This window comes from Phaethon aethereus, assembly GCF_964289735.1.
Source record: "Phaethon aethereus genome assembly, chromosome: 2".
Taxonomy (NCBI): domain Eukaryota; kingdom Metazoa; phylum Chordata; class Aves; order Phaethontiformes; family Phaethontidae; genus Phaethon; species Phaethon aethereus.
Genome location: NC_138582.1, coordinates 17,229,952 through 17,252,667, shown reverse-complemented (window position 1 = coordinate 17,252,667; position 22,716 = coordinate 17,229,952). Strand labels below are relative to the sequence as shown.

General features: G+C 39.2%; 1 protein-coding gene across 1 annotated transcript in view; it reads right to left on the bottom strand.

Moving 5' to 3' along the window:
* Nucleotides 1-22,716, bottom strand: part of TRPS1 (transcriptional repressor GATA binding 1) — a gene marked incomplete at its 5' end in the record, with an annotated part of 175,368 nt that overhangs the window by 5,233 nt on the left and 147,419 nt on the right. The window contains one exon of the mRNA XM_081996671.1: nucleotides 1,871-1,993. Within this exon, the coding sequence (XP_081852797.1) occupies nucleotides 1,871-1,993 (123 nt within the window). The remainder of the gene's footprint in view (nucleotides 1-1,870; nucleotides 1,994-22,716) is intronic.

Genomic DNA, 22,716 nt, shown 5'->3' with positions numbered 1-22,716 from the left:
CGAAGATGTTAATGTCAAATGCCCAAAGCATGACAGCTTATTGCCATGGTTGAACAGTGAGGCTAAAAGATAGTGTTGGCTTCTCACCTTCTATATGCATAAAATGCTGTTTGACATTGTGTTGCTAATTGCTATTGTTGGAAGCACACTAGTTTGTTCTTATTGGTTCATAAGAATTATCTGAGCTACATGTTTGAATTCAAAACTGATTCTTGTAGCTTTTATCCATTCAAAAAGTTATGCTAATAATCACAGTAAGTTCCAACATCATTGTTTAGAAAAGTATATTAAAAAAATGTGAAAATGGAGGCTGTGAATGGAAGTTCTACAGATAACTGGACTCAAACATCAAATTAACATTAAAGAGCCCAACTGTCCTCTTTAAAATCTTTGTGGATGCTTACCACTGATCAATTTCCTTAAATTAGACATTATAACTAGAACTTTGAGAGATCTCCAGGAAGATGATACTTTCAGCAAAACTTGGCCAAGATGCTGGCCAGAGATCATGCATTAGTCCATCTTCTCCCATTCAGATGTTATCTGACTGTCTGGGTTGTTCTTGAGCTTAAAACTAGTTATTGACCTCAGAATGACAGCACATGGCAAACAGAGCTAACCTTTCAGACCGGTGATGGTCTTGCTGCTTGCAAAAATTGGAATCTTTTTTTTTAAGTGGGCTGGACAGGACCTTGAGTAAACAGGATTGTTATATGGCCTGTACTCAAGATCAAGGGTAAAATTCACAGAAATTACTCATCGATTTAGAAGCTTATGCCTCAAATTTAAAGAGAAATAGGCATAGGCACTTGGGAGTCTTAATGCATTTGAAATCTAAATGGAATAAATAAAATGGAATTTCTGAAAAAAAGTTTTTAAAAATACGCACTCTCAGTCACAACATAGATTTCTGATTTGGGCTCTAAGCCTAAATTGTTACGTTTGCCTTGGCAAACTCCCAAAGGCTGCCTCAGTTTCTATTTCTGAAAAATAGTAACACTTTTTATCTTCACGAGCATGTTGTAAAAATTAATTAATTGGAGTCAAATCTTGGTCACCTGACTCTCCCATGTGCTTCTATTAAAGATAGCAGGGATAATATTTAACTAGTGGGTCTTAACCTAAAAGATTCTGAGCATTTTGGCACTGATCCAGAGAAACACTTAAGCATGGCTTTCCTGGACCTGGACCAGAGCATTCAACATCTTTCAGGACCAAGCCAAGTGTCGATAAGATGAAAGGCAATATAGACAGTCCATGACTATTACTTAATCCCTGCCTGACCCTGAGGGATGGTGAATCTTCCCCTCACCAAGTGACGAGTGCCATCAAGTGAGTAGCTTCCTTGAGTTATTTCAGAATCCTCCAGCAGACTATAAGAACTGTAGGAAAAACAACAAAAAAAACCCACCACCCCACATCTCCAGGAAATTTACTGTCAAGAATAAAGGAGGGAAGATAAGTGAAAGAAAACAAAAACCACAGCAAGGGATATTTTTGATATAAATGTGATGTCCAACTTTAAGAATCTTTTTTTTTTTATAATGAGCTCTTGAATTTAGAGAGCTTTCATCACAACATATCATATGCCTTTAAATGGAATTCCCAGAAAAGAAATAATTTTCCCCTTATTTTGTATCAAAATAATTAAATGCATCATGGTGATCTCAAACACATCTACCCACAGCATCCCAGCCCGTTTCATAATGAATCACATCTGATCCCAAAGTGACCATACTGCAAAACTCTGTTAGGAAATGAACTGCAGGCCAGGGAGTGGTACTAATCACACAACCAGACAAGACCACAGCTGCCCAGCTTAGCTGCATAACCCCTTTTTTTTCTGAACAAACCAGTAAGTTCTTCCTACCGAGTGAAGCTTCTGGTAGAGGCCACACGCATTGCATACATATCCACCATTTGCATTCTTTCGCCAGAGAGAGGTCTTTGTGGTCAGGCAATTGGCACAAAAAACACCCGAGCCTCTACGTCTCTGAAATAGGGAAGAAAAAGGGAAAAAAAAAAAAACAAAACAAAAAAAACACAAAGAAAAAAAAACAGGTCAGAGGTGAGTCACATGAGCTGCGGAGTTAGGACAAATCAACACAGGAGTTTTGTCTTTAGACTGGCAACAATGACAGTATAAAACCACACTGCCCATAATGAGGTCAGGTTCAATTGTGCTTAATAGGCACCACTGATTTTCATTATAATTAACCCTAGAGTGATGGATGAGGTGTGTGAAACACCAAAGCCTTTTCAGAATAACAGCTTTAACTTTTTGAACTTCAGGTTTTGTGCATTTAATGATGGTTTCTAAACAGCAAATTCTGAAAAACCCCTCTGGAAGCTGGCAGAGAACATTCTGTAAACTTCTCCTGGTTTGCTCATCGCATTTCACAACAGATTATTTCTTTTTAGTTTGCTCGATTTTAAAGAGTGATTGGTAACAAGAATTCTGAAACACCACCACCTTAATTAATTACAGTTTGTATCTGCATCATGCTAATTCCTTTAACAGAGATTATACTTCATTAAATGAATACATGAGATTGACTTCTAGTCTTGCCCACTTACTTCCAGAACTGGTATAAGCAACCATGTATTTCCCACCGCCCACTAAGAACAAAGGGTAACAAATAAAAGTACAGTATTCTTAATGAGACCTCTTTTGAACTGCATCCGAAACCCCAGAAAACACTGTCTCATCGATTGATAGATTTATTTTATTTCATTTTAGTCAGGCAAAGAAAGGCACAGTACAACTTTCCTAAATACAAATCGGTTTTTAAGCAGACTGAGCTGTGCATTCATCAGCTTTCATAATCATCCAGGAATATTTAAAAGTAGACATGTTTATGAGTATTGCTCGTTAAATTCTTTCTACAGAGTAATGATTTCATTAAACTTCTCATTTAAACAAAAGTCAGGCTGTGTTTGTGGGCACAAATAATATAATAAGCAGGAAATGGAATTCTTTTGCTGAAAAGAAAATCTGAATTTCAACTCTGTTCCCTTTTTGCAAAGGAAGAAAAAATCAATAAGAAAACTTCAGCATCTAAGATAAGAATGGGTAAGTACAGGGAAAAACTGCCTGGGTAAAAACTAATTTTATTATAAATTAAAAATTACTAACACTATAAGTCAAAATTTCAGTGTTTCATAAAATTTAAGTAATTTATTTAACTTTAGTCCATACTGTAGAAGACTGGTGTTCATGCCAAAAAAATACAATGGTTATAATTGTACTCTGATACATTTCAAATGGAAAGCTTTTTGCAGACATAATTTTGGCTTCAAGACTGGAACACTTTCTTGGCATTGAAAGGGCATTTGATTCATCGGGTGTTTCACAATGTATCACTAAAAAGACCTGGTGAGCAGCCAGTTCCCTATAGGGTAATTTTTCCATCCAGATGCAAGTGCTATCAGAGGCCCTCGTCAGCTAAACTAATTATGATCTTGCATTTGCTGATGCCTGCTCACCCTAACGTTCGACATCCTCCATTAATCATCAATACAAGGAAAATGAATGAAACGTAAAGAAACGAGGGCTGGTAAGCTGCACAGCCATAAAAATCTGAAATGAGTGCAATAATTTAACAAGATCGGGGAAATGTTTTTAGTGAGCACAAAGTCAGGCTCACAATTGCCCTTTTAAACCAAGAACACAATTTCATTAGTACAGCAGGTTGTGCTACTTTAAGGTGATATAATAAAATGGAGATTGTCATCAAGATAATCTCTCTCTTACCCCCTTACATCATCCCCTACTTTGTCACTTAAATCAGAAGCAGTGACTAGGGGAAGAACTAAATGGTAGTTGATGTCCTTCAGCAAACATCTAACTAGTTGTGTATATGAGACGCAGCTCACTGTGAAGGCACGCTCGCCTACAAGTAAGCTGAAGCTCCTAGTTCTTTTTGTGGTTGCATATCCTTGCACAACTTCACCTGGCTGCTGAAATATTTTCCTTAAGAGTACAATAAAGCTTCACTAAACTAACTCCAATTTGGTCCACTTGAAGGGCGAGAATTTTCCAAGTGAAAATGACTGTATATGGCCAGGATCCAGATATAACTGCAGAACTGTTCCTTTCCATTCCTACTTTTTGTCTGCCGGCCTATGGCTTCTTGGTGTGGTGTATCAACCAAGTGGAGTCTTAATCCCAGTCAGCCTTTCCACCTTTTCACTTCTGTTTGTGTTCCTTGAGTTTGGGAAATACCATCTATAAAGTCATGGAAGACTTCTAAAATATAGAGCGCGGTCTAGCTAATACGCTGCATTTTTACACACCTGAATGGAGACAGAAGGTGTAATAACACTGAAATCTTCATTGAATGCTATGGAATGATGATATCTTTAAAACATTGACAAAGATAACTCATTTTTTCACTCTTTTTAAAAGAAAGATATGATTCAAACTGGACATTAGCTGCAATGAAATAATACAATGATGACAGCTGACAACAATCTACAAAACACGCAGTAGTAGCTATATATATCAAAAACCTCTACCTGTGCTCATTTAGTACTTACAAACTATTTATTCATTCAAGATTTCAAAATAGTCCAGCTAAACATCCTTCCCTAAATTTAACGCAGAGTGTGTAAATTCATCTCACATGCTGTTCCAAGCATTGCATTTTATCTTTCTTTACCTTCTCTTATTCCTGCATTAATTACTGACGGTACAGGATAATCAACAATGATTATTTCCAAGATAGATTATATATACTAATGAATTAAGAATTAAACCACCTCTGGAAAAAGTTAAATGCTGTTACTTTGTTGAGCTTTTTATTTATGAAACAGCTTTGTATAGCGGTGACACACAGCTTTAGAATGGATTTCCTGGGGTGAAACAGGACTGTGGCACAATTGAACTAAATATTCTTGACTCCCAGACCCCACTAACCACAGAACAGACCTGCTTGTCAAAATACACCTGAGAAATTTTGATGATGTCTGCAAGAAAAAACGGAGGCTGTTTTTAAAAGCGTACAATGCCTGTAGTCCTATTCTCTTAAACCAATACAGTTTCTTTAAAAAAAACCCTAAAACCTAGGCTTTTACTTCCCATATACCAAGTTTTGTAAAAGCTACTGGCCAACAGAAGTTATCTGATTTTTTTTTTTTTTTGGTGCTGAATTTTAAAAAGTGCTGATACTTCTACTGTTAGTAATGATACTACTTCTGCATGAGTCTCTCTGGCTTTGCACACTCAGTGTCTATACTAAATAAAAGTGGCCAATATTGCTGGTCTTCCGGGTAGTCTCACAAAGGAATAGGCACTTGAGCTCAAATCCAGCAGAGTCTGCACAACAGCTATGGCCCACAGCCTCCATAAAACCCAGCCATGTGCTCAAGTGCTCTGCTAAGCACCATCCCAGCCAGCATTTTCAAGAAATATGTTATGGAACCTTTTGCTCTTTTTCAAACGTGAACACATACTTATCGTAGTAAAGATATAATAGTAAAGATATAAAAAAAAAAATCCCTTAAGATCATCCCAGAAAAGGTAAGTTGACATAACAAGTCACAGGAGGGTTTGAGCCACAGATAAAAAGGTTTCAATCTGCGATCAATGCCACTAGCATTAACTGGAGTTATCCATGAAAATTTCCTATACATCCTTGGAAGAATAAGCCAAAAGGGTCTAAATAACTAAAATATGTATCTACTAAGTCAAGCTTTAATCATCTGGAGCCTTATAACCACTACACTGCAATCCCAAATCCTGAAGGGGCCACAGCAAGTGAAGAGCCTGTCTTTATTTCCATTCCAGTTCCTAGGTCTGGGCGTTCATGGTTGTCTCGAATCACATTGGGCTGAAACTTGGCATGTGTTTTTGTCAGCCCAGATGTAACTTTCTTTTTTTCTTTTTTTTTTCTTTTTTGGTACTGAAAACTTTATTTAAATCAGTTCAGCTGTTTATAATTTGGAGATTGGCCAAAACTGGGGGGTTGGGGGGCAGAGGGGATTTCAAGTTTTGCAGATAACTTTCTAACAAATCTACAGTCATAGTAGCTTTGCTCTGGGGATAAAAAGTATGCATACATGTTAGTATTTTAGTAGTAGCAAAGCAACAAGTGGATTATTATTTTTATGTAGCTAAGCTATGAAAGTTTGTAATTATTCACCAAACATGTATTGCAGATCTCTCTACCGTTTTCCCTCAGTAAGAACCACGCTGAAAGCATGAAATTGCATAACAACCCTTAATATGCAGAGTATTTACTCACATTTTTTATGGTTTCATATCTTGACCGTTTCAAATTGAACAAGCCTGAAGCTTGGTATACACATCGTCAAGCCTGAATGCCTAATTTTTTTTTAACTCCTTAAACAATTTTCACTAGTTACCAATATTTCATTGAAACAAGGGTATTTTTAGTAGTGCTTTCTGCTACGCAATGAAACAGCAGAGAGTAATTCATTCAGGCGTCTTGACAGGATCAGGCCCTTGTTTTTCATAAAACCTGCTTTACATTTAAAAAACACGACTCTACATTTTCCATGATTTCAAACTTTGCAGCCATATAGAAATATCATTACCACACACAATTATATAAAAAATATTTTAAAATGTACTGAACTTTCAGTTATTATTTCAATGGAACTTCATGTAGCAAAATTTATGTTGTAAAAGGACAGCCAAAAACACTGCTCAGGAACCGTGGCTTTTTAGCTAGCTAGACTAAGCAACGGTGCCTGACACTCTGCTAGTGCCAAATACATCCTGTTTTCAAAATTTCTGCCAGAAGATGCTTTTAGAAACTCAAATAGGCTCCACAAGCACCAGCCAAGCATTTTTCTTACATCACCCTCTTGGTTTGGACACAACAAAACTTGTCTTTTTGCTGATTACTTTCACTTCCCCATCACAAAACGATGATACGATGAAGCCTGAGTGGATTTTTTGCCCATCTCTGGCTTTCCCACCATGCCAGAAACGGAGCACGTTGCAATCGCAGCTCCAGAACACGAAGTGCAGAGAAATCGTAAAATGTTACTCAAGAATCATCGTATCCGTGACCCATTTCCAATGACAAAGTTGGGAACTACAACCATACATGCCTCACTGAAAAGGGAGAAAAAAAAAAAGAAAAAAAAAAAAGGCAAAACACTGGCTCTGGATGCTCTCTGGCAACACGGGAGGTCCCAACGGGAGGCGCCGGGCCACCTGCGCGTGCGCGCTTCAGCGTGCGCCAGGTGACCCGCTGCGGGGAGGATCACTTGTAACGGCTGGTCTCGTGCCTGTCATCGTCAGGCTGGTACCACACGGTTCAGAAAAACCCTGTGACGCCCTCACGGTTACATCTGTGCCCGTTGCGTTCGCACTGCTGTGAGTATTCGGGAGTTTCTCGTTTCACATCTGTGAGGTCTTTCCAGGTATCGTCCTTACACGAAGAGGTATTTAGTTCTCCGAGTTTGGGTGAGGCTTAGATTAATTTAAGTTTAAAACCTGGGCAGTGAGGCAGCATCTGGATGTTGGAGTAAGTGCTACTTTCTGCTGTTTCAGATGGGAAAAGAATCTTTCAGCCCTCAGTTGTTCGGCTGCAGAGGCACTCAGGCCTTTCTGAACGCGTTTAATCAAAACTGCTTTCTCTCTCAACTATGAAAACAGCCACAACTATGTCCCTGTAAAGTTTCACATTTTAAAATCCTAGTTGCTTTTGCTGTAACTGCGTCCAAATTAAAAAGAAAGTCATTGGGTTTTCTTCCCGTTGTAACTTGGACAGCTTTCAGGAACAGACCAGGCACAGCCGACTTTGGGCCCCAAAGCGTAAGTTGTCAGAACAAGCAAAACACATAAGGCAGAGTGTTAAAGTAGAAGTTGTTTTCAACCTTAACTATAAGTTAACAGATGCCTTTTGAAGTAAATTTAATGTGCCAAATCAAACCTCCTCATCTAAGACGTTTTCAAGAACAATTACATTAAAGAGCTGTATTTGAAAGACGCGTAAGAAAGAGATTAGGAAAGGCAAGGTAGGAAGAAAGGAAAAATGCCAAGAGGAAGGTTAAAATTACACACCTAATTCGTATAAAAAATTTAGTGGAATTTTTAATGCTCTATTGTGACAGCATCTTTTTATGATATACGCTGTATTACAAACTTTTAATGAGAGGAATGAGGGGGATTTTAGAGAGGGAGGGAAAAAACCAGACAGTAAATGAAACATTACTGCTAGTGCAGCCTTTCAGAATCCTACCTCCGATCCCTTAGGGAGAGTAAGTATTTTAATGTGCGTGTAAACTGCAATTATTTTTTATCAGCAGTAAAATTGCAGATGAGTAGATTTTGTCGCAGCATTTGTAGCATTTCCCTGCATTTTGTAAAGTTATCTTAGAGGCCATGGCATTCACTACTCAAAAAAACCCATACCCCACAAAACACACAGTGAACTACAAATTCTTTGCATCTTACTATCAAGAAGCATTTAGTAAGATATTAGTTTTGGATGTCATGATTGCTACCAAAGTAAAACAATGGCTGATCAAATTAAATTATTAAATTAAGAAAAACACAGCTATGCAAAGAAGCCACTAAATCACTTGCTGCTGGATCTCTTCACTGCCGTCACCTCCTCACCTTTATTTCCTCCCCCAAGCTACAGCTGACCCAGCCTTTGCTGCTGGGCTGGAAGGGAGCCGGATCCAGACACCCACCTTCAGCCACAGCCTGGGCTCCACAGGCAGGAATTCACCATCACTTTAAGCATCCGTTCAGAGCCACATGCAACTGTGGCATCATATAAATAATCACACTTTACAATGACTTACTAATTTTCATTCATTTGAGTATTTATCGGTGAAAATTATGTAGTTCACAGTGTATCTCCTTGTTAATCCAAAGAGGGACAGAAGGTAATTTCACAGTTTCCCCCTCAAGATCTGCAGTGGTACAAATATGAAACAATAAAACTTTTTCTGAAGGTTAGACCTCTTTGCCACAGTGAGCGGCACTTGATTTTTAAACACTGTGTGTAAAAATAGATGTGATCTTGTTGGGCCAAATACATATGCACAGACTAAATAAATGCGCACATATATATTTATGGTATGGGGCATTTGAAATGAACACAGAAATATTTTCTGGTGGCACTATATGTTAGTCTTGTTTGCAAAGAGTTAAATATTTACTTAATCATTCTACACAAAGTACGATTTTTTAGAAAGCCATATTTTACTAGATATAACTTATTTTTAAGGTCTTATCCATCAATTCACACAAGCTGATCATCCTTAAATCTCTTCCAGTGCCTTAAACAGCAGCTAGAACACTATGATGTGATCTCGCTTCTGGCGTATTTTGCCACTGACTACCAGCAGTACAACAGAGACCTCCACAGAGGCAACCCAAAAATTAATTTTAAAAGTTTTATTAACACCAATAGCAATAAAAAAAAAAAAAAAAAGCAACGTGGAAACCTGCATTTCCCGCACAATAATGATGTCATTTTGCAGCAACTGAAACCTATTCAAGAGGAATAGAAATTCTGCCTCCAATAACTCACGGAGTCAATTACACAGGAAAGCACTGTAATGGGCTGTCCCCCATCAAACGGCTCACGTACACGACTTCCTTCTCAATTACCAACTTGTCTGCATTGCCATCTGTAAAAACGAACGCATACCTTGTGCTGCCAGTTTTGGCTCTTGCACTTCCATTAGCGGGACTGGCTGCAGCTGCTCAAGAAGAAAGCTCTGATTGTCTTTGTTTTCCCCCAGTGTAACACCGTTTTTCTCCCTTCCTCCTGTACATTGACTCAAGGTAATGTGTTATCTCTGCTGAGGTGTGCCCGTGAGTATTTAAACTACAGTTCGCCTAAATTTGTGTCCTGTTTTCGCACTTTATCACCTCACGCAGTAAAAAGCTGCCAGCAGGATCTCTCAGCATCTTCCCCAGAATTATGTTGGTATCGCAACAGGTTTTATCAGTCCTTTCTAGTAATTGCTGTAAGAATTGCTAAGTTTCTGGCTAAACTTATTCTCACTTTATTAAATCAGTTTGGCCACTCAGGCAATTTTAGAAAAGTACTCACACGAAGCAAACAAAAATAAGTTGAATAAAAGAAGTCCAATTTAGGAATACTACTATCCCTTACAAAAAATGGTTAGGTGAGGCACTAGTGTGCGTAAGCAGGATGGAGGGAGCCTGGTTTGGGAACTGCGATCCCTGCCCCTACATAATATAAACCCTTCTCCACTAGCACTTAGCTGAAAGAGATTCACGCAGCAGCTCTGAAGCTGAACGGCTGCCTGAAAACTCAGCGCTCGTACACACAGATCGCGGCTCCTTTCTGAACGCCGTGTGCTTCCAGACGAGCTCAGCGTCTGATAGCTGAGAATAGAGAACAAATCTAAGTCATTATGAGTCTCTTGCATTTTTTTCAAATTAGAAACACAAAAGAACTGTTATAAAATGTACAAAATTAGACTCAGTAACTGGATAAAAGTAGTAACTTCAGCACTAAGCACCCTGAAAGAGACATCGAGAAAACTGGAAATGCTTCTGACTCTTTCATTTCTTGGCATAAGGCAAAAATATCCAAGCCCTGCTGTCTCAAACGGGGAATCTAAATCAACAGTTAGACTTTGCTATAAACAGACTCACTTTCTGAGATAAAGAGCCAGTCAGGAAGGTGCCTAAACACGGAATTAGATGCTTAAGTTTAGGCATCAATACCAGAAGATTTATGTTCAAGAAGATACCCCATGTATCGCTTCTTTCATGAAGTAATCTCACTCATCAAATGAACAGATAAAAATGGAGCAAAAATACATCCATATTTCCTTAATCACCCCTAACTTTGACATGGTAGAAGAACCAGGGTGCATTTGCAGATCTCAGCTAAGAGCCAATATGTAACTCTACATGTGATAGTAATTGGGGGTCCCAATCCCGCAAGTGCTCTGCTGTAAGCGTGAGCACAAAGCTGCTGGAGTTCTCAGCTTCTGGCATCTGTTCCCACTTCCACAGAAATCAGATGGGCAAAATTAAGTTTTGAGGAAAAAAAAAATCACAGACATTTAAAAAACATTCCCTGACCTTATTAAAGTCCACGTGATCTCTATTTATATAGAAAATGGCTCAGAAAGCCAGCAGCTGAGAGGAGGAACTCTCATTTGTAGATTTTGGCTGAGGGCTGCCAAAATCAGCAGGGGAAAGGCTCCTCAGGGGTAAAAATTTCAAAAGCCATTAAGTGTCTTAGAGGCCTCAGTCCCACTGCCTTTTGATCACCTACATCCTCCCACATTTGCACCCCAAATCTGGAAACGATACTGGAAGAATAATTTCTTATTCAAAATTACAAAATGAGGATCTAAAGTTTTCATAGAAGTCTTCAGGACTCAGAGAGGAAATGTCAATTAGGTGTCTACTTCTTGGTGAAAGCCAGTGAGGTAACATTTACCTGTTACTTGTACTTTAAAAAATTCCCCTTAGGACCATTAATTTTAATTAAAGAAAAAATATAACAAGAAAATGTTTCATATGGGCAGCTACAGCTTATATACTTGTTCAGAAACTGAAGTAACTATAATTTGAGTCTCATGCAGTCCGCTTAAGAAAGGTGTTACTAGGGTGGGATCCAAAGTGGACTATGTCCACCTATTATTTTCAATATGCTTAGGACCGTACTTTCACTGCAGATCTTGTTATGTGCTGTTGCTAGAATGGCTTCCATTCAGAAAAATCAACATTTGCTAACCCATACCACACAATTACCATAGTTATTTCCTATTGTGAGCTTAGGGAGAAACTGTGGTATCCCAGATACCACCGTGTGGTAAATATTGAAAAGTAGTGGCCTTTTTATAATGGACATTTTCATCTAATCCAATCCATTCCAAACACTTCCAGATAACAAGACAATAAGGCAGAGTCTGTGTCTAAGTGGTTGGTTCTAACAATCATCGTAGTCTGCCCTGTGATCCCACTTTCAGCAAAAATATCTGATGGCTTCTTTTTGAGAGCTTTAGGAAGTAAGAATGGACTAGAGCTGTGATCAACCCCTACAGCCACCTAGGGAGGCATCTCCTGAAAAAGGGGGGGGGGGGGGGAAGAAGAAAGAAAAAAAAGAAGGAAAAAAAAAGAAGACAGGAAAAAAAGAAGGGAAAAAAGAAAAAGAAGAAAAAAAGAAGGAAAAAAGAAAAAGAAGAAAAAAAGAAGGAAAAAAGAAAAAGAAGAAAAAAAGAAGGAAAAAAAAAGAGGGGGAGGAAAGAAGAAAAGGAGAGGAAAAAACCCACTCACATTTCTATTTTTTAAAGCCAACCCATCTAAAAGTGCCAACAGCCTCCTGAGCTGCATTAGGCAGAGCATTGCCAGCAGGTTGAGGAAGGTGATCCCTCCCTCTGCTCAGCCCTGGTGAGGCCACACCTGCAGTGCCGTGTCCAGTGCTGGGCTCCCCAGTACAAGAAAAACATGGATGTACTGGAGAGGGTCCAGTGAAGGGCCACAAAGGTGATTAAGGGCCTCAGGCATCTGTCATACAAGGAGAGGCTGAGAGAGCTGGGACTGTGCAGCCTGGAGACGGGAAGGTTCAGGGGGATCTTATCAATAAGTACCTGACGGGGGACATAAGGAAGATGGAGCCCGGCTCTTCTCAGTGGTGCCCAGTGAGAGGACAAGAGCCAAAGGCACAAACTGAAATACAGGAAATTCCATGTGAACACAAAGGAAAAGCTGTTTTACTGTGAGGGTGACTGAACACAGGAACAGGTTGTCCAGAAAGGCTGTGGAGTCTCTGTCCTTGGACATATTCAAAACCTGATGGGATACAGCCCTGAGCACCCTGTTCTGCCTGACCTTGCTCTGAGCAGTGGGGTTGGACTCGATGACCTCCAGAGCTGCCTTCCAGCCTCAATGATTCTGTGAAGCTTTCTTCTTTCCTTTTTATGTTTTATTAATTTCTATCCATTTTAGCCTTAATTCCTATTTATTTTACATTGATAAAATAAAATATTTTAGATTTCATGGCTATAAAAGTATTAATTAAAATAGACCAGCATCCAGACTGTTACAGATTGCAATCTGTAAAACTGTGCAGCTACTAAAAATGGAGAAACCTACTTTTAAATTCCACCCTAAATAATTTCAGAATGTTTACGAGGAACTGAGTGAAGTATCTAATGTAGGTTGTACAAAAATTCTTCTCTGCTTGCTCTTTCCTACCAAGATCCTAATGCCTACTTTTAAATGAGACTCAATATAGGGTGTTGTATAGCTTTCCTTAAAAATACCATTAAGATGAGAAGGAGAAGAGAACAACTGTTCTACATTTTGGAGCCATTTCTCCTTAAATAGTGTTTATGTACAGCAAGCATCCCTTCCATAAACAAACCAGGTCTTTGGAACAAGTGAACACAATCTCTGAAGAATCTTTACCAGCTTCTATTTCTGGTACATGATGCACTGAGAATTTTAGGCCAACAAGGGCATATGGTCTCCTAGTTTGATAGGAAACATTTCATGGAATTCAAGACAGAGCCACAGCATAATGACTGAAGACCTTAAAATCTATGATATAACACAAGGTGGGGGGGAGAAAAGAAAACAAGTGTTTCCTGATACAATACTAGAGGCAGTAGAAGCATGTAAAAACACAAGAAAAAGGAAAGTCATGGTAACTGGTGTGCACAAAGGAATACTCTGAAACCCTTATTAATCAAGCTTAACCTCATTAACTAAACTGCCTTGACCTCTTCTTTTTTTTTTTTTTTAGGAGAATCACCCAGTAGGGAAAATTTTTTTAAAAAACAACAAGTAATAAACAATATTTATCTTAATAACATTCATGCAGAATTTGTGGGTTTTCTGCCTTTGCAGCCCTAGAAACTGGTATGCCCTCTGTACTTTCTATACTCATTCACATCTGCAGAGAGAAAACTGCAGCTGCACAGCAGTGCTTCCAGCGTCCCTAGTCTAATTTTTCTCCTACCTTTAAATAAGTGGTTCTTAAATTGCTTAAGACACCAGATTCAAAATCTGCATTGTCAGAATCACTCCTACAGATTGCATTTCACTGAAGGAATGGTTTCTAATGCAAGTGGCAGGCTGAGCTTACTGCTGGGACAGTCCTTCTCTTAAATGGCAGAAGCCTGACAAGAGCAGTATGAGAGAAACACATAACTTAGCGGGGTTTTCCATCATGAGTTCTGCACAGCGAGGAAGAAATGTACCCACCCTGTCACATACTCAGGCTTTAGTTCAGAGCGCTGCGAAGGACTGGAAAACAGCGTTCAAGAAATCAAGCACCAGGCTGGAAGGAGAGGCACGGCGAAAACCCTCCTGCAAGCCCACAGTTGACTTATTTTTCACATCCTTCGGAGGTTTCTTAAATGAAGCTGACTGTGCAGGAATGCCTTGTAAAACAAGCTCTCCGCTTCCTTTCTAAAGTGGTGTCAGCGAAACAGCTCCACAGCCTTGCTCGCAGGCAGCTGTGGCTGCATCCATGTTGTAACTGGAGAGGCAAAGACCATCGGGTCGCCTGAAAGTGTTCATGCGTGCGTGCGTGCCCAGGGCACGGGCTCAAAGAGGAACTGTTTTGTCCTTTTCTACTGATCAATACATCGGACTTTGCTATTTAGGCAAAAAATGTCAGGAAACCGTTCCCCTTTTACCTTCCACCTGCTAGTGTCAGAATTCAACTGATTTTGAAACAAGCATCCAGAAGGCCCACATACACAACTCTGAAGTAAAAAGAAACCTTTAAATTTAAACATGCTGTACAAAATCATGGACGCTACTTGCTTACAGGCTACATTAAAAATCTTTAGGAGTGAGAAGGAAAAAGACGGACACCAGAAAGGAGGACATTTATAAGGACATGTCTTTTCTCAAGGAGAAAAAAAAAAATCTTCCATTTCATCAGCATCTTTGCCAAAAGCCCTCTTTCAGGAACTGAAAAGAGAAGGGTCTTTATTTCCTACATATATTTTATAGGAAACATTTTTTGGTTCTGTGTCATGGACTAGGATTTCACACCTTAGTGGCTAGTCGTATGGAAATGGACATGGCTGTGGAAACTTCATGGCTGTGAAACCCTGATAGTAAAATCAGCAGGAAGATGAGGAAGGTGTGGGGAACACTGAATGATTCATGCGGTAACAACCTCTGGCCCCTTTGAGGAGATTTTGGGATGGCTGCCAATGCTACCTGTCTATGACCAGCATCCTGGACCCTCTAAAGCAGGCTTTAAATCTGGGCATGATACAGAGGGAGTATTGCTCTTTCGAATAATGCGCAAATATGTAAGTGGATGTGACATGTATGGATTTTTATAGGGAAAGATCTTTCCAAAATCAGGTTGCAATTACCAATGAGTTATACCTCCCAGAAATAATTCCTAAAATATAAATACCAGGCCCTGTTTCCTTTATTAATAGCAGTCTGAGTTAATGAGAGAACAACTTCCAGAAGTTCCTGTAGAGCAGTGCAAAGCTAAGCATCTTAGCTACGACATTCAACAAATCAGTGTTTTGCAACTAACTCTTCTTTTGCCAAATCAAAGAACAAATCCTTTCCTATTTCAGACCCAGGATAACTCCACCTATTGCATAAAGCACAAGGAAAGCAGAAGATGGTAGAAAACCTCCAGAGCTAGCATGGATTTGATGCCCGGCTGTTTTAGATCTAGAAGAAGAACAAAAAAAGAAGATAAAAAACTGACTGCACTGAGCTTGGCTTTTGCTATGGTAAGGATAGTTACTGGTTGATTTTACTATGGCCTTGATATCTACCTTTGGAGCCCTGGCATATGCATGGCACAACCAGGGCAGACATGGTAGACTTACCTTCAGGACAGCCTATATAATTTTGCATTTCAGGAATGATACCCCTAGCACTGTAGCACATATGCCATGCACAGCAGGGTGTCGTGGTTTAGTGCCAGCCAGCAACTCGGCACCATGTAACCGCTTGCTCGCCCAACCCTCCTCAGGTGGGATGGGGAAGAGAATCAGAAGAAAACCCTCATGCGTTGAGACAAAAATTGTTTAATTGGGCAGCAAAGAAAGAGGAGGCAATATTAATATTAATGCCAATGTTAATGTAAATATTAACATTAATATTAATATTAATGGCATATACAAAAAACAAGTTATGCACAATGCAACAATTGCTCACCGCCCAGTGATCAACGGCCTGTCCCCAAGCAGTGATTCCTGCCTCCCGGCCAACTCCAGCTTCTATACTGGGCACAACGTTACATGGTAGGGAATATCCCTTCGGCCAGGCTGGGTCAGCTGTCCTGGCTGTGCCCCCTCCCAGCTTCTTGTGCACCTCCTCACTGGCAGAGCGTGGGGAGCTGAAAAGTCCTTGACTTAGAGTATAAGCACTACAACTACTTAGCAACAACTAAAACCATCAGTGTGTTATCAACATTATTCTCATACTAAATCCAAAAAAACCAGCACTATACCAGCTATACCAGGAAGAAGAGTAACTCTATCCCAGATGAAACCAGGACACCGGGGCTGTGATCTCTACTACATTTCAGTGATTAATGGCCTCGTAATGGACAAGTTTTCTACAGAATGTTGCAATCTCCCTACAAATTTGGCCTTGTCCGCTGTTTACTGGCAGGCTGTAGGAATACTGAAAGATCAGCGTTGCCCAAAGCACTGGGTGCAGTCCCAGGTACAGAGGCGAAGGCGTAGGAAGCGGCCGGGCAGCGCCGCGTGCAGCCAGGCTGGGCTGGACCCAGCAGCTGCAGTCACTAGGGGTACGGCGAGGGCACCTAAAGGGTGCTGCTCCCATGGCAGGGGGCAAAGGAAAACATCAGGAAACCCTACCATAGGCAACATCACTCGACAAGTGGAACGAGATATTTTAAAGACAGATCGGCCTTTAAAAATGCCTCTCAGTCCTGATTTTGAAGCGTTCCTGCGGGAAGTATTTGCACATACACACATGCCACCAATAAGCCAAGCAACTCACGCCTTTATGGTTCATTTTTAAACTCAGTGCAGCCTGTGGAGCATGAGTCACACAGTCCCTTCTTACGCAAAAAGCCAAAGCTACAGAGAGAAGAGCGAGAATGAAATTCCTATGGTTTTAACAACATTTACTCATAGAAGGCAAAATGGGGATCCCCTTGTTTATGCACAGTGTCATGTAAGATTACAGGGCTATTTAAGCAATAAGCTAGTACAAAAAAGAAAGGGTCTCAGCATCTGACTTTAGAAGACATCACTATGTTCATTACTGAAGCAACAGAAAGAATTAGCAATCATCTAGTGAAAGAATCTTAGCCACTACTTCTGAGTTTATCCATTAAACACTGCTATCCCATATAGAGTAAATAACTGCCAGGAAATCTACTGCACATACTTCAATATTCTGGTATTTTTAAAACACACAACCCTTTTCATGCACGAATGTCCCTTAATGTGTCTGCCGGAGTTTCTGTGCTTTGCACGGACTAGCAAGAAGGGATGTTGGATGATGCTTGCGTTATGCTCTTAAGTTCTACCAGATTTCAGTAATAATTCTGATCAACCAGTGCATTCCAGACTTTATTGCCCATCTTTCCTTTTCCATCTCTTCCATCAACCAACTAGTTAATCAGAAAATAGGAAGAAAATGTGTGTGCCCTCCAATGAGACAGAAGTGGACAAATAATATAATAGTTGAGAGTATCAAGCAAAAATGTTAACATTAACTAGATTTACTTTTCACTCTATTTAAATACAAAAATTTAAAGTAAGAAGTTTCTGTATTTTAGTCTCAGCCAATTTTAGGCCACACTGAATGTTAAATAAACTATTATTTAATCAAATACAGGCATATTAGTCTCACTCCTGCTGACAACTTCAATTAGAATATTTTTGCTTCGTACAAAAAAAAAAAGAAAAAAGAAAAAGCTCATGATCTTTAAACTACTATGGCTTCTGCACAACATCTGGTTACAATTTTTTATATATTCAACCATCAAACTTCTATCTCCACAAAACAGTTTACTCAAGATTTGTTTTAATTATCCTGCATTGCAAGCTTCATATGGCTTTGAAAAGGGGGTGAAAGGATCGCTCACGACGCAGACAGATGCAAAATGAAAAGGACTGTACATTGAAAGATGCTTTTGAAACAATTTTTTAAAATGAAAAAGTCCTTTCTATCATTGCCAGGAAACAAGTGCTACTTTAACTGTTTCATTACACAGTATCTCTTGGCTTGTTCATTAGCAATTTTAATGGTTTTTTGGTTGGATTCTAGGATTAAGGCGATCTTTATAAGCACTTTCATTGGAGCCATACAAGATGCAAATACGTATTTTCTCTTTTTCTCGCCAATGCCACAGTGGGAACACTGTATTTCTAAAAGTGCTAGTTTAAAACAGAAAACATAGCAAAGAAAGCATCTGAATGTGATAAAGTAGAAATAAAAATGAATTTTATAGCAGCACAGAAAAGCCTTGCTCATACAAAGAAAAAAAAGTTGTACTGAATTTAAAACATGGGAGAGATCTAATTTATTTTCATAAGCCTATTCACCTGTGTAAAGTTAAGCACATCCATAAGCTTTTGCAAGATTGGACCTAAGACAAAAATTAAGAAAATGCCTGGGGTTCTGGTTTTATTAAATGTTAGAGCCTCAGTCAGCCAAAGGGACATAACTATATTTTTCTTAAACGAGTCTTGGGGTGCTACACCAAACCAATGAGTCATTGCTACAGATAGAAACTGTTTGTCTTGACATGGTGGAATCATTGTAAACTTTGGAGGATATGAAACTTCATATTCATTTATTTGCATTACATATATATGGATTAATGCGAAAGCATTATGGAAAGTTATTATTTATTTTATGAGGTAGCTGCTTTGAAATGCACTAAACTAAACTCCTTTTTCCTGTTTTTCAGTCAGTCAGCATGCATCATTCTAAGATAGGATAGTCAAGGCACCTTTGTTTTTTTTTCTGGAGGTTTCTTCTGATGCAAATCATGGATTAGCTTAGACATGGAATGTCAACTTTTAAGGTTTTTTTTTTCTTTAAAGATGCTCCAAAGTAGCCAGCAAAAGCTGCAAAAACACAACTTATAACCATGGTCGACTTATAAACAGTTGAGCTTCACTGGCTCCGATTCCCAGACAGAAACTCTCTTGAGTTTGGTACTGGAGCAGTATGTGCAGCTTTTTTAAAACTTATTTTTAATGAGGAAACTCCATTTGTGTATTAAAGAGGGCTTGAAGAGATTATTTTATTTTGGTTCTGTGAGATATTCTGGTATTAAACCCATGATACAGTCACGTCTCTGAATTAGTGACCACCAGCCACCACTGGGTCAACACATTCATAAAAAAAACCACCAACACTTTTCAATCCACGGCAAACCATACCACAATGAGTCTAACCCCTGGAGCCTACTTAATTAGTCAGGAGGGCCTCCTCTGAGCAGGCTGTCTCACCAAACTCTGGGCACCACCTCCACTGGGTCCGCAAGAACTGCCGAAACAGTTCCCCTCCGCTACAGTAATATTTGACACTTTGCTTGCAACCAGAAACAGGAAAATACGGAAGAATTCAAAAATCTAACATCATGCAAATTGCTGATAAAAAGTCACAAAGCCTTAGTTGGCACAGAGGATGATGACGGAGACGAAGCTTTATTTTATCTGAACCAGCCTTTCCTCCTCAGGTTCAAAATCTCGCGGTAACACCAAAGACTGCCTGTTCCCCCGCGGTTACAGTTCCCATCTCAGCATATCAGCAAGAAGGACCTGCTGGGCTCATGCCGATTAGAGCGAGGAAACTTGAATTGCCACTGTCCTCACTGACACAGGCTGTGAACAAAGGGCTTCAGTGTTCACTGCCATCTTTTATTTCAGGTGTGAGGAGCACGAACGAGACTCAGAACAAAAGGAAGCCATCGGTGGAGTCTTTGCCTGCCCACCCCCCGCACACAAGCCCCGTTACCAATCCCAAGGTACATTTGTAGCGTGGTGGGAATTCAGACACCCGATTTTGATTAATGTTAATGCAAGACGTGTGGCCAAATCCCTGAACACTACTTGGAGAGTTTATTCTAAAATCGAAATATAATTAAGGTTGCAACACAAACCAAATAAGGCAAGGAAATGACACTTCATTAGTAACCTATTCGTTATGAGTACCACAGCTTACCTGTTGCAACAATGTGGTACTATAATAAAATGTTTTAAGTGTTTATATACCGCCATTGTCAACTGGCTAGGAAACTATGGTAAAGACATCCAGACACACTAAAAAAAAAAAAAAAAAAAAGTTAGCTTCTGCAACTAAATAAATTACTTCTTTAGGTTATTTAATTGGAGTATTGAATCAGATAACTTTGAGTCCTTTTCCCAGCGACACTTGGAGACGGGCACATTTGTTCTCTTTGTAAATTTATACTAATGAGCCGTTGTGCATAATACAGCAGACTGTAAATAGGGGAGAAGAGGAGCTGAAGGGAGTAAGAATGCATACGAGGAGTTTCTGTTTAGTCAAGCTGATAGGTAACAGACAAACGACCTAAAGATTGTTGTCAGTTGTGCCTTTTGCATAAAGCTATATTCCAGATCTTTATAATTGTGAATACCGAACATGAAGTCCACAGTGAGAAAGGGTATGACACATGGGAAGAGGTCCTGTGTCCCTGGCACTGCTTTTGCTCATGACTAAAAGTGGCATTTTGGTGGTCACTCCCTTATTCAGCAGAAAACTGACAAGCCAGGTTTGGTGGTCGTTGTTGTTGTTGTTGTTTTTATTATTATTATTAATGTGGACTGTGGGCTAAGGTTTTTCATCTTCTCCACCATGCAAAAGCCCATGGCAAGTGGAGTTCTCTAAACTCTCTCATGGAGGCAACAGTAGCCTTTTTACTAAAGATCAGTAGAAGCTGTTTAAGAAGCTGTGGACTATAATCTGCCATAAACTACTTTTCCTATCTTTGTAGTGTAGAAAAAAGAGTGGTTTTGTGTGTGTACATGCGTGCGTGAAGGACAGAGGGGAAAGAGGAAGAGGGTGCAGATAGCAGCGAGGCGGCTGTGCTTGACAGAACAAGGAGATCTTAAGAGTACCAAGTGGGCAATGGGTCTATCTGAGATGGAGCAACTTTCCATATCATCACTAAAAGCAAATGAGATTAAAGACACAAAATACAATTCAGTCCTTCATGTAAGATTTAGGATTATTATTGTAGACCTCAGGTATTTTGTACTGGCATTCTGGACATGTGTAAAGTTGTTGCTAGCAGTAAATTCAAAGCTCTGAACACACATATTGCAAAACAAAATCTGAGGAAAAGAACCGGTGCTTAATGGAAAAATATCTGGGCAATAAATGTTGATCATTACACATCTATTCGCCATACTCTTTGGCATATTTCTAGCAAGTTCAGAAGAGAGGATTGCATGCTGCTAAGATAAATTCGACTTCCAGTACGTAAGCTGACTTTATAAGCACATTTGGTAGGCTAATATGAAATGTACAAGTTCACTAAACCGACCTAAATTATGAAGTATTTTTTTCTTTTAACAAGTCATTGAGCATGTCTTATATAGTTACTTTTCTTCTTTAATGTTATATTCTCTTTAAAAGGGGATTAGAGGTATACTGTCTTTTGACTCAGTGCAAGAAGCAGGAGTGTGCAGAGAGCTCAGAGGATGTCATTTTTTCCCTCTAACATAAAAAGATGTGTGAAGTTACTTTGGCTCTTCAAAACGGCCTAGTAATTGAGCCTGGTTATGGTCTCATTAATGTGCAAGTTTCATTTGTCACCTTCTTTCTTTGTGGATTATGTGCATTGATTCATCAAGACTTGTGACACCTGGTTTTCATTTGCTCTGTTCAGTGCTTCTTTTCTAATCAGTTTGTACTGGACTGGTGTAAGAAACAGTCTGAAAGTAAATTACGCTCGCCTCCTGCAAATAACAATGTGAAAATTTCAGCTTTTTTGTTAATTTACAATTAAATGCCTTTTCACTCTCTTTTCATGCTCTTTGCATGCTTTTCTTTGCAGTACGTTTAATAACATGCTTGCTGCAGCTACTCATAACATAAAAGGAGCAAACAAAACAATGTACACTTACTGTAGGTGTCTAGTAAGTTCATTATTACAATACGTAATTGATTTTAATTCATATAAATGTAAGTGACAAGAATAACATCGGCAAAGTTTTTTCTTGCTGAACTCCAATATCCTTGTTAAGTTGTACAGTTTAACAATGAGATGCTCTCATATTAATCTCCCTCTGCCTTCCTTCTTTACTTCGCTTTTCTAAAATATGTATCACTTCAAATGTTTCCATTCCGCGTGTCACTGGCAAATGCCAAAAATAGAGAAAGAGAGATCTGATAAAGATAAAGCATGACAAAAGTTTCACGGGTAATTGCCTTCACATATCCAGTTCAGCTCTCATCTCTCCTAATTAGCCTCATTACCATACCTTGAGACAGACCAGCAGTCACTCAAACTCCCTGTTTTTTCTGTCAAAACCATTGCTGACAGGCAAATGGACAACACATGCACCGAGTGAGTCCATTCTAGACTATTCTTTTACAAAATTAGCCTCCAGCAGAAAACACAAAACAATAGGTCTTCTATAAATGTATAATGAAAGTATACATACAGTGTGTGAATACTCAATAAATTATTGTTCTATTCATTGCTCTGCCATCACTTAAAATGAGGACTATAAAAAAAACCCCAACATTCTCATACACTATCATTCTTCAGAATATCAAAG